The sequence below is a fragment of the Motacilla alba genome, chromosome 2, assembly GCF_015832195.1.
Source record: "Motacilla alba alba isolate MOTALB_02 chromosome 2, Motacilla_alba_V1.0_pri, whole genome shotgun sequence".
Taxonomy (NCBI): domain Eukaryota; kingdom Metazoa; phylum Chordata; class Aves; order Passeriformes; family Motacillidae; genus Motacilla; species Motacilla alba.
This window is the reverse complement of record NC_052017.1, coordinates 23,562,830-23,576,187: the sequence shown is the minus strand read 5'-3', so window position 1 is coordinate 23,576,187 and position 13,358 is coordinate 23,562,830. Positions and strand designations below refer to the sequence as shown.

The 13,358-nt window shown below is 39.9% G+C and overlaps 1 protein-coding gene across 7 annotated transcripts in view; it reads left to right on the top strand.

The window, feature by feature from the left end:
* CALCR (calcitonin receptor) overlaps positions 1-13,358 on the top strand; it is a 149,773-nt gene that overhangs the window by 123,388 nt on the left and 13,027 nt on the right. For all 7 annotated transcript variants that reach the window (XM_038128873.1, XM_038128872.1, XM_038128871.1 and 4 more), the window contains 4 exons: positions 641-794; positions 5,590-5,650; positions 5,753-5,819; positions 8,264-8,482. In XM_038128873.1, coding sequence (XP_037984801.1) covers positions 641-794; positions 5,590-5,650; positions 5,753-5,819; positions 8,264-8,482 — 501 coding nt within the window. The remainder of the gene's footprint in view (positions 1-640; positions 795-5,589; positions 5,651-5,752; positions 5,820-8,263; positions 8,483-13,358) is intronic.

Genomic DNA, 13,358 nt, shown 5'->3' with positions numbered 1-13,358 from the left:
GGCGTGCTGTTACCATAATTCTCTTATATTTTGTGAGGATTTTATTCTATTTTAATTTAATTTACAGAACCACAGTATCACTAGGTTGGAAGATCATCGAGTCCAACCCATGCCCTAACATCTCAACTAAACCATGGCACCGAGTGCCACATCCAGTCTTCTTTTAAACACATCCAGGGATGGTGACTCCACGACCTCCCTGGGCAGACAATTCCAGTACTTTATCACCCCTTCTGTATGAAACTTTTTCCTAATATTCAACCTATATTTCCCTTGATGCAGCTTGAGACTATGACCTCTCGTTCTGTCAGTTGCTGCCTGAAGAAAGAGACCAGCCCCCACCTGACTGCAACCACCTTTCAGGGAGTTGTAAAGAGTGATAAGGTCACCTCAAGCCTCCTTTTCTCCGGGCTAATTTAATTTAATTCATTTAATTCCATTTAATTCCTTTAGTTCATCTCATTTATTAAAGTTTGAAATCCTTCTCACTGATAGGTGCTGAAAAAAAACCAAAAACCAGAAAGAGCTGGGAATTTTTGTTACCCTTTGCTATCTTACAGCCTAGCAGTAACATTTGTCTTCGCCTACTTAAATGCAAAATGCTGGTCAAGCGTGTGACTTTCTCTCATTTATCTAACAGGTAAGCTGCAAAGTGCTGCAATTCTTTCATCAGTACATGCTGGGCTGCAACTACTTCTGGATGCTCTGCGAAGGCATTTATCTTCACACGCTGATCGTGGTGGCAGTGTTTGCCGAAGAACAGCGTTTGCACTGGTATTACCTCTTGGGCTGGGGTATGTATGCTACCATTTGTAGCAAGATTGGTCAGTACACTTCGATTTTTGAATTCTTCTAGCACTTCTGTACTACTTAAGATCTAGTTAATATCATTAGATCATACCTTAAGACTGAGTTCTTGGACCCCTAAATTGAGAATATAGTTATATGGGCTTAGAAACTTACAGAAAACAGCACATAAAAATATTTTTTACTTGCTGCATCTTGGGATTTGCAGAAAGAAATGCTTACGTTCTGTTAAGAAAAGCTATTGGAAAAATATATTTCTGTTCAGTATATCTGTTTTCTGAAAATAAATTGTTTATTTTTGTCACACGTATGCAAAAACATGAATATGTGACAGTAGCTATAAAGTATAATTTTCCTGGAATCTGGAGGAAAGATCAGTATCTGTGTGTCACAAAGTGAAGCAAACACAGCATACAAAGAGGAACCAGAATTTCTTTGGAAGCGAATCCAATACCAAATACATTTTGCCATAAGTTGTTTTAAGGAAAAATTCTATTTTACCTACTAAGTAGATAATGGCTTTGCTGTCAGGACTGGTCTTGTCCAGCAGCATGTGGTCACATGCATACTGCCGAAGGAACCATGACTAGGTCTGGTTCTTCATCTCCAAATATGCATTCTCTTCTGTTTTCTGTTTCTGTTTTCCTAAGGCACCCATTGCCTTTTTAATGGGAAGCAGCAGATATTTTTCTTTGGACTATCTGGTCCAATAAAAGGCTAATCTTTTACATTTCAATCACTATTTTAAATCCAGTCCGCATCAGTGTTGACAGAAAATCAATATCAAGAGTTTTTTTCCCATTTGGCAACCATGAATCTCTGGCCTCATTCCAATTTCTGGTAAGGCAGCTCCCCTATCTTGAAACCACTGGTGCAGCAAACCAGCAAATAATGGACCTTTACCCATTGCCCCACTGCACACAGGGATGTTCCTGCAACCCTGTCTGAAGCAGACACAATTTATCCTATATTTGCCATCCTCTTTGGTGAAGTTGTATTTTTTCAAGATTATTTCATTTACAGCAAGAAAATAGAAAAATAGGCCTATTGTTTAAACCAATAAAAATTAGCAATTTTTAGATTAGATAAATGGATAATTAGATAACTAGGTAATTAGATCAGAGGGAAATTACCCAGTTCTATATATTCTGAAGAAATTTAAAACAACATCTTCAGATGCAAATTAGGCATCCAATATTTGATCCTAAATAGGCAGTAACAGCAAAGTTATCCTCTATCTGGATTTTCATTTTAAAATCTGGTCATTTACTTTCCTCTTACAATACAAGGCTTAGTGCTCTCTGGATACCTACATTAGATACCAAGAAAATTAACATGATTTTCTAGTTTATATACTTTGTAGTGCCAGATAGCAGTCTCCAGGCACGTAATAATTTGTCTTTCATGGTTTTTGTTTGTTGGGTTTTTCAAAATGAGAACAACAGCATGCACTCTTTTTTCTTATGAGAATGGCATATTTTCTAAGAGAGTCACTTGTAATGCTTTTGGAATTATAATTATGTGAAACATTATCAGCTCTTAAATGAAGACAACCTTCCTGAAGAGCCCTAAATCAAGTTAGAGTTTCTGGACCTTGCCAATCCAAATAGCTGAGTCCTCTTGGAGCAAGCAGCTGTGCTATCACAAAAATCTCATAGCTCAGAATATTTCAATATAAAAAGTCTCATAGGGATGTGAAACAGCAACCCAATGTGACGAGGCACTTTAAACATTTGCTTCCAGACAAAGCTTTCTCGTGTATTGCAGAACAAGGCTTCCCAAAATAGTGTCACTCCACATCCAATTGTGGAAGAGCAATACAGCCATAGACATATTTTTTCCTGGTGCTATTCAATTTAGGCAGTGCAATTTAATGCTCCTGTGACATCCAGCCTGCAATGAAAGCTAATGAACCAGCTGTAGTAGTGCTGAGAATGGCACCAGCAGCACAGTGGGGAATTCAGTGAAGTTACCTGATAAGACACTCATCAGTATCTGCAGAGCTGCCCAAAAAATGAAGAGGGTAGTGGCAGTGGTAATAGGGTGATATTGAGAAGGAAAAAGTTATTTAAAATGGACATTACTCTTGACAATGATGTCTGCAGCCATTTTTTATGAAACTAGACAAATACTTCCACAAAAAAAAGACAAATACTTCCACAAAAAAAATTTTAAAAGGAAAAAAAAGTAACAATTAGCACCTCCTAACTTAAATAGAAATATTATGAATAGCAAAATGGTCTGATTATGACAACCTGGTAACCTCTTAAGTTTGTATAAATCATTGTAATTCCACTGATTCCAGAAGGAGTAGTAACACCGTCTAACTTTAAACATCCATCTACGCTAATCAATGGACAGAGACACGTTTCTCCATAGGGCAATAAAGAGGAACCAGAGCAGACTGTGCTCTGAATTACAATTCAGTAGATCAAGGCTAAACCACTAATGACATTTGTAAAATAGCTTTATAAGAAAAATAAAAATCTGAGCAAATATAAAAACATCTACAAAAGGTTTGAGGTGATTGAACGGAATCTGGCATGGGCAGATGTATTTCAAGGCTGACGCCATCAGCTGACCCCTTCTCTGGGAGCCCCTGCTGAGGATGTCATTTCTTATTGTTTCACTGGGTCAGGAAATCACCATTAGGCAGGACAAGGAAACAGTGTGCAACATTACAGTTCACTCTGGCTGCTTCAGGCAGCTTCACCCGCATGAAAGTGAAAAAGGAATCATTTATTTGGACAGTGCTGAAACTTGAGTGCCTTCCAAATGTTACTGGGAATACTGACCTGTCCCTGGGATGACTGGGGACCTTCTCTGCAACATTCACTGCTCACTGTGTGCAGGTGGGACTCTGATGCATGTAACCACGACCCCACAGTCTTTGATGCTCCACTTCTCCGCCACTCTCTGCTTTTTGCCCCTTTACAAGAGCAACACTCAGCCCTGGAATAGCCCATCCAGCCTGCAGCTGGAAATCTGAGTTTCAGAGAGTCATGAGCTTCTTCACCTGTAACTAGCTAGTGAAGACTTTCCACAGCATTCTTGAGATTTGCTTTTGAGTTTGTTGAGCCAAATATCCTAGGCTAATGCATTTAGCAGAAGAAAAAAGCTCTTTTTTCATCATATGGCATGTTCTACTTGCAATACTCCAGGCCACAGTTTTCAGCTGAAGAAATTTTGCTATTAGAAAGGCCCCTTAAAAATTGCATTTCAATCTTCCAACAAAACTGGCCCAGACTTGCTCCATTTCCCATTCAAAACTATTTTCTCAAGTTGTTAATCCCATGAGCTCACCCTGAGGTCATAAGCTCTTTTCTTTTTATTCTGAGCTTTTTGTTGTTTTGCTGTGCATCATCACCCAAAAAGGTAATTCTGCAGCCAGAGGCCTTGGAATCACTTTCTAAAAACATATAAAGGAGAAGGCAATCCAGTTTCTTCTCCCACAGCTGCATTGTCCTCCCAAGGTAAATTGCAATAAGAACTTTTTTTTAAAATTTTTTTCTTTCTTTTTTTTTTTTTTTTGACAATAGAGTAAATAGCTATTGCTTGAAGATGCCTGGAAACATAAGTGTGTCCTGTTTATCTTTGGACCCTGTTTTCACTCCCCACAGTATGGCTAAGGATCTTCCATCTCTTCTAAATATTTTTATGAAACCATTAACGTGAAAAAACAGGACCTATGTTCTTTTAATCCCTCCATGATTGATCATGGTATCAATAGGATATTTTCACACATTTTAATTTATAATTGTAGAATATCCAAAGCTCAGTAGAAAGGTTAGTGGTTCATAGAGAGCTGCAGTAGCACCAAAGGTGTGTGCCAAGCTCTCTGCGCAGGACAGACAAGGCAGCAGATCCTGTCCAGCTGTCTGCATGCACAATGCTGCACAGACTGGGCTCAGCACCATGGTGCAGGCTCCCCAGTTCCAGGCTTCTAGCCTGTTGGAAAGGGATATGACATTTAAGCAAGCTGAAGGGAAATGAAAAGGAGTGGACCAGACTGTCACTCTCAGTGACAAGCCGGAAAAAAGAACCTGAGCTTTCCATTTTGTTAAGCATGGCATGTTGCCAAGCCCAGTGTAAATTTGCTCCCATCAGCTCCCCATCAAAGCCTCCTCTGAGATGTCACAAATAAGTCAGGTTACGTGGATTTATGGTAGTCACAGCTCTTCTCCCTGTTGAGATAAAGCTGCATGGAGTGGGATTGGCTGAACAGACTCTGAGAACCTACAGAAGATATCACAAATTACCATCCCCCAAAAACCTCCTGGCTCCAAACACTTTCTCATGCCATTGGCTCCAAAAGAGAAACTTTCACTCTGTTTCTTATTGCTCCATAATCTGGCATGCAAGCCAATGTACGTCTCTCTTGCTCAACAGTTATTTACATGACTTTAGCAAGTGTCCCTGGTTTCCTGAGAGAAGACTCCTCTGAGAACAGAATGATCCCTACATCCTTCCCACACTCCCTGCTCACACCCTTCCCTGCAAAAGCCACAGCAACACAGGGGAGCCTGGCAGCAGTTTTGAGACCCCAGGAGAGCATGGTCTGTGGGTTTTGCTTCTCCTTTTGGCTTGCCTTGAATGTTAATCCCTTTTGCGTCTCATCATTGAGGTATAGACAGGATCTGGGTGTGATGGAATAACTTCTTTCCTGAAGGATGTAATTTCACATCCATACTTTTTGTGAACAACAGACTTATTAGTGTGTGACACACATGAAATCCAAGCTAAACAAATACCAAGACTGATCTATAACTTTAATCATTTCAGGGTTCCCTTTAGTGCCAGCATCCATTCATGCAGTCGCAAGGGCCAGATACTTCAATGACAAGTGAGTAGCACATCTGTTTTTGAAGGAATTTAGCATTGTTTAACTGTGCAGCAAATTTTATTCAAGTTAATAACAAATTTTAATGCTGTATTTCTCCTCCAGCTGCTGGATGAGTGTTGACACACATTTGCTTTATATTGTTCATGGACCTGTAATGGCAGCTTTATTGGTAAGAATATTGTTTGCTATCAACAGTATAATAAGTATTTTAGAAATGCTACTAACCCAAACAAAATAGAAGCTTATGTGCTAGAAGTATTTTGGTCAAAACCCAGAAGTAACCAGAGGTTTTCTCTACTCAGTGTTACAAAGGACAGGCTCACAAAACACTTTTTTCCTGTGGTACTTGAGAGGAATACACTGCATTTATGCAACATCAATCATTTAACTGTGCTTTAGCTGGGGTGAGCTGGTTGCTCAGCATGGGTTCTTCTGGTCACTGAGCTGGTAGGTTCCAAAGGTTGGCAGCTAAAAGAGTCCAGGGAAAGAACTCAAGCTGAGGTGTTTGAGTAGGAGGACAAGATTCCAAGTGCAGCTTGACCATGTGCATACATACAGCATCTGGTATGCCAGTCAAGCAGTTGGGCATGGTAACCCCGACCTTCCTGACAAGTGCAGAACAGGTTTTACGCAACCCAAGCTCCAAGCTCATGTCATTGTGTCACCCAAGGTACACTTTCTTCTTTTTATCTGCCTCTTACTTGCAAACACCTGCATGGACATACCTGCAATAATTGCCTCAGAGAACAATAGCACAGTGAGTACTTGGAAAATATTAAATAAACAACATTCCATATAATAGCTGAAAAAACAAAAAATCTTTCTACCTTTCTGGAGAAGCAGTCTTTAACATCAGCTATATGAAATAGCCCATCCTTCCCTGCCTTATAGGTAGTCTGTTGGTCCCATAGAATCACATTTATTGTGGGTTTATTGGTTCAATCTTGACTGTATCTGCTATTGTAATGCCAATTACCAACTGAGATAAGCCATTTAACTTTTTTTTTTCATTGTGATTCCAGTCTGTTTATCTTGACCAGAAAGGATAAAGAAGCAACTATTATGGGAAAAGAGCAATCTTTAGCTGTTTTCAAAATAAGACATTATTATTTCTATATTGTGCTTATGTCATTTCCAGTCTTATTTTTCTTACAAAGATGTCAATGTCTACAGAATGTCCTGCTTGATTTGCTACAAAAATATCCCATAGTGGCAGACTGATTCAGAAGAGCTGAGGGGTTTTAACTTTGTAAAGTCTTTCTTTGACTTTTTACAGTTACTTTCAGAAAATCTAAAAGTGAAGGTTAAGCAGAGTGTGTGAAGTCAGAATAGGATGGAGAATAAGGTTTAGATTTAATGTTGACTGGGACCTCAGAAGTAATTTATTATTCCTCTTTTCTAGTAGAGCACAAATGTAAAACAGTTGAAAGGTCTCCCAGTGTAGTTTAGAAGTGATTAAATGTTTTACCAGAGCTTGCTGATTCACTGTTCTGAAAAAATTCAACTGAAACTTCTGGTGTGTGTGTATATATATATATATATATATATATATATATATATATGTGTGTGTGTGTGTGTGTGTGTGTGTGTGTGTGATTTGAGCTCTTGAAATATCTATGGAAGTTATACACTTACACACTTACTTCAAAAAATTAGCAGGAAAAAGCAAGTGTATTAAAGTTCCAAAGTGTCAGTGCCTGATTTTACTGCAGCAGAGTGGAAAAGAGTGATCTGGGTACACTGGAGACCAAGGGGTCTGTGATCCAGGGATGTCCACAGGGTAATCACTGAACTCATTACCAGTCTGGGTCTGCCCTCCCTCTTCCTGCAGGCTCTCAGCACATCCCACAAGGAGCTCTCTGTGAAGCCAGGGTCAAGGGCAGGTTACTCTATGCTGAGATCAGATTTCCAGAAATAACTGAGGAGAGGAGATGCTGAACTACTTGGTATAACTGATTATAAGGATCAGGGGCAAAATTTTCTGCCTTGAGACAGCAACAGTTACCTGTCCCCTGTGGGTAGAGTAGCCCCGGGTCCCTGCAGTCTGGTGGAGGCAAGAGATGCCCTAGGTTTTCCTCAAAAACAGCCTTACACCCCTGCTCACAGACAAGCCTGAAGCATTAGTCCATGCAGCATATTCCTTAGGGAAATTGTGTGCTCCCATAGGTCCCATGTGTCCGGGGACATGCTGGAATTTATCCCAAGCGGCAAGATAGCTTGGCAACTGTCAGACTCGGGACAGAGATGTGGTTATTTCCAGGGGACAATTTGTCCACCCCATTTAAACTTCCAATATAAGAATAATATTTAGTGTTCCCTGGAAACCCTGAATTTGCCCACATCAGTGTCAAAACATCCAGTGCATCCTAGAACTTATCCCTGCCTGCCTGAAGCATCCATGCAGGCTCCAAAGCATGTAGAGCTGCTTAATAGATCTTTCCTGAAAATATTCAAGATGTTTTCCAAGGCCTGACTGCCAAGGAACTGCCCGTTATAAGATACCATAAAGCTAGAAAGCTACAGTTTACCGCCATTTATGTGCTTTGTAATATTTTTATTTTGAATCTCTGTTTAATTTGAATGCTTTCATCTACAATAGCTTTGTTTTTGCAGGTCAATTTTTTCTTTTTGCTGAACATTGTCCGAGTTTTGGTGACAAAGCTGAGAGATACCCACCGTGCTGAGTCCAACATGTATATGAAAGCTGTCAGAGCTACTTTAATCCTGGTGCCCTTACTGGGAATTCAGTTTGTTATTATTCCCTGGAGACCAGAAAACCGACTTGCTGGAGAAATATATGATTACATCATGCACATACTAATGCATTACCAGGTGTGTAGCAGCTTCAGTGTACTTGGATTGTTTGATGTTAAGCTAATTTACTCAAAGATACTGTTGCCAGGAGTTTTGCCCTGTAGCTGAAATAACTGGGTTTTCACTTCTTCTCTAGCCACTTCACAGTATTGGATTATCTGCATTTACACAAGCAGCACCACTGTGTAAAGAACAGAGACAAGATAGAGGAAACAATGTAATAAGTTACCAGAATTATCAGTTCACACTATTTCTAAACTATGGAGAGAAAACTGAGTTCATAGACAGCTTTCATGTTCCAGCACAACTTCTGTTGAAGTGCTCAAATTGACTAAAACTAGTGCTGTGACCTTAATGTTAAAATAAGCAGTCTTAGCAAACTGTTGTTCAGAGGGAATGCCAACACACAAAAGAAAACGCAGAGATAACTAAGCTTCATTTAGGAGTTATAATTCTATTATTAGGCAGTTTAAATTATCAGATTGACATTTTGATTTCAAAAACGCTCTGAAAATACAGCATCATTCAGTAAGTCTAGTTGGTTTTTTGGTTTTTGTTTTTTTTGAAAACAAAACAAGCCAAACCAAAATGCATTTAAATGCTGACTTATCTGGTTGACTGACTGGAATATACCTAGACCTATATTGACTAGGAAAGGCACTTTTTCAATGCATTTGTGAGTAGTGGTCAACATGAGTGAATATGGTGACTAATTTCTTGCTTCCATTCGTATGGAAGGAGTAAGTGGAGAAATTATTTTAATGCTTTATTAAGAAAATGGCTTAAAAATTCAGGACTGCTTTTTCCCTAAATGAAATTATAAATAAGGCTACCAAAATCTATGAACCCTGTCAGATTATATATCCAGCCTGTCGTCCTTATGCCTTCAAAACTGTGGGTGCTCCTGCTGCTGCATGGGTAGAATGACTGAAGTTATAAGTCTGCTTTTGAAGTGTATGAAATATTATATTACAGTTCTGCTTAAAAGGAATGACAGCTTTGTTATTTCTATTGTTGCCTGTATTGTTACTTTTTCATTTACAAGAGCTACAAAGGAATATCTCCAAATTAGTTTTTTGGTGACAAGTTATTTGATTGCAGTTCTAGCGAGTTAGGATAAGACAGAGTATTACAATAATCACTTTAGTCTTAAAATATCTTTTAAATTCCGTGCAGTTGTTGGAGGATTGCAAAATCGATTATAATTGTCTTAATTAAAAATTCTAACTGTGATCATTATGCAACAGAAAATCACCAAACTGAGGCTAAAATGGAGGCTGCACTGATGAAGGGGGTTCGGTGAGGGAGGAATCCAAGGCAGGAAAGTTCCATCCTTGGTGGGTTCCTTCTGCTCACATGGAAGAACTCTTGACACCTCTGCAGTATAATCTTGGTGTGCTTCCTGCTGGAATGTGGCCTTTTAGGAGGGCTGTACAGTTGTCCTGTTGCCTGCAGCCAACTGCAATTCTTCCTTTTCCCCTTAGACTAAAATAAAATTTAAAATAAACATTCTTAATCCTTTCCCTAACATTTCTTGTATGCATATTTAAGATTGATCACCAGCTGTATAATCTGGTGCTCATTTTCTTCTAGGGCTGGTTCTGTCGTTAACTGATACTGTTTGAGCCTGTGTAGTGGCTGTGTTTCCCCTCTAGCTATTGTGCTCCCATGACCCACACCACACCAGCCTGTGCAGACACCAGCAAGAGTCTGTGGGGTTTTGCAGCTCATGGCATGTCAGTCACATATAAGCAGGCATCCTGGGAAAAATTACCCATTTTTTTGGTGCAAAATTTAATACATTCTTCATTTCTGCACTGCTTAAATGAGAAAATTTTATGCCTTTTCTAGAACAGAAAGAGAGGCAGGTTTTCACAGTACATGAATTCTTTAAGCAAACATGAAGGATTGATGTGTTAGTTATATAATTCATGTACACAGAAATGGCGCAAACAAGAACTGCAGTCTATTGTAAAACTCAGAGGATTGAAGATAAGAAAGAACTTGTTCACAAAAAAACCCCATGTAATGCTATTTCTTTCTGAGAATGGTTTTCCCAGCTGAAAAACAGCACCCCAGTATTGTATTTTATTTTATTTTATTTTATTTTATTTTTCAACAAGCTAGGTTTCCTCTGCTGAAGTAATTTCTGAATAACAGCAGAAGTCTGGTTTTGATCTGTCCCACCCTTTTTGGGATGGTGCCATCAATGCTCACCATTTTAAGCAGGAGTGGGTTTTCAAATATGAACAATTCACGAACACTGAATGTCTACTGCATGTGTCTTTCACACAATTGACCAGTTCTTAACAGATCTGAAGAACAGATACCTAAATGATAAAAAGAATGGAAGGCTGGCTTTTGTTCTGCAAACGGGAATGCATACACTTTTCCTGACCACCTAGACAACTTCTCACTAATCCTCTAGATGTGGAGGTTCATATATCTTCTCACCATCACCAATATCAGCTCTTTAGTCTCCAGAAAGTTGAAATGAAAAGTACACCAGGCAAGAGAGAGACATTTCAATCATTACATTGTTTTTTAACCCCAGCTGGCAGCTCAGCCCCACAGAGCCACTCACTCGCTCCCTTCACTGGCATGGAGGAGAGAACTGGAGGGGTATAAGTGAAAACAGGGAAAACTCATGAGTTGAAATAAAGACAATTTAGTAGAAAAAGCAAAAGCCACATATGCAAGCAAAGTAAAATACAGAATTCATTCTCACCTTCTCATGGCCAGGCAGTGGTTCAGCCATCCTCAGGGAAGTTGGGCTCCATCACATGTAAAAATTACCTGGGACAAAAAAAAAGCCACCAATCCTAATATCCCCCTTTTTCTTCTTCTCCCACTTTATATGCTGATCACGATGCCATATGCTCTGGGATATTCCTTGGATCAGCTGAGTTCAGCTCTCCTGACTGTGTCCCCTCCCAATTCCTTGTGCACTCCTAGCCCACTCAAGGTGGTGCGAGATGAAAAGCAGCAAAGGCCTTGAATTTTGGAGGCCCTGCTCAGCCATAGCTAAAACATCCCTGCATTATCAACACTGTATCCAGCACACATCCACAGCAGAGCCCCATACCAGCCACTGTGAAGAAAACTAACTCTACCCTACACAAAACTAGCACATCTTATCTGGAATGATGTGCATGGATTGGGATGCTGTGTGTTCATTGACAAACATACAGAGCCCTCTTATTTCACAGAGCTCCTAACTTAGGCATCACAAAGCGAACATTTGCACTCCACAAGAGCCAGTGAGTTGCAGATCTACCTTAAAGGACCTGATTTTCAAAACTTGGTCGATAATGCTGAAATCACATGAAAGATGCAAACTCCCTCAGGCTGTAAAGCATTAGGGTACCATATATACCAGCACACCTCTGGCATGAAAACACATCTTTCAAATGCCTGAAAACCCCATCATGCTGCCCAATGAAGACAAAACGGTACACCTGGTCAAAGGGAATGCCTCCTGCAAAGGAGAGGCACAGCCACAGCCCTCGGTCCTGCATGTATCTGCATTCAGGTCTCTATTCCAAGATAGAGCAGGACATGTGGCTTGTGCCTGATGACCTGGCAGGGCCTCCTGCACCTCTGCTGGTGCTGGGACTGGAGCTGATGCTTCCTTCATCCTTGGAACCACTGACAACCTTTTGAGAATTCCCAGGCTGTAAAGAGATTGGGGTGCTGCTCTTCCATCAGAGGTTTTGTTACTGAGGACCACTACCCCAGCTTCTCATTTCTGACATTGGTCCATAGCAAATGCCTGACAAGAAAATAGGAAGAGTAGAAAATTACCTGCATGATGCATCAGTTAGTCCCAAATATAGACACAGTCCCCCCAGAGCTCTCAAACCAACGTGGGGATTAATAAGCCTCAGCTTTCAAGCTCCCTACACCAACTGTCCCATTCTATCTCTAGCACCTGAAAGCCAGGTTTTTAGAGGCTGTCAGGTTACATAAAATGGCACTGTCACTGTGCAGGTCTGTGAGGGAGGGGTGGAGGAACAGCCCCTGAATCAACAGCACTACACAGCATCTAAAGCTGCTCTTCTCAATACTTTGGTGACTGAGGCTCTAAAAGTGTAAGTCTACCTCTAATGAGAAATTAAAATGCTATTCAGCATAAGAGCCTTGGTTTTTGTTGGAAAATGAAAAGGGCTTTTTTTTCTGCTGAACAGAAAATAATCACTGTCTTTTTCTCCACAAGTGAGATCTCTTATGTGCCACTCAGCAGTTTCCAAGCAGCACCCTCAGGACTGCAGCACCCACCGTGCCAGGCAGGAGGATGCAGCTCAGAGGTGCCTGCTCTGGTACAAGAATATCTTGAATCTTTTAGGCCTGGCTTTGGACTGCATATGTATCTACGCTGCCTCCAAGTTTTAAATTCAGCTCTCTATTCAGCCTTATGTAGAACAAAATTAACCCATTTAAAAGTAGCTGGGTAAAAATAGTGAGAGATTTCAATGTATTTTAGAAGGTATTCATTCCATCTGTTTCTCAGTTTAAAGGGAAATAAATATCCTCTATAATGCAAAACCAGGCAGAAATATTTTCTCCTTCTGTTCAAACTTAAGGTTATAAGACTGCTTTTGACAACATAAGCATTTTTTTCTTTATCTTCTTTTTTTTCTCTTTGAATTATTAGTAGTTTAAAAACTTTTTAATATTTCAAGCCAATTAAGGTTAGGGAAAACAGATTTTGTAAGCTAAATATAATAAAGTGGCAATTTTGTATGAAAATTTCATGCAAAATATGACAGTAATAAAATCCCCATAGGAAGCAGGAGAAGCAAAGCATGAGCTTTGGCTGATGGGATGTCTCTGTCATTTTGCTGCTGTCTTCAGCCCTCTCATGATAATCTCCCCACCTCAGTGGCAGCAGAAA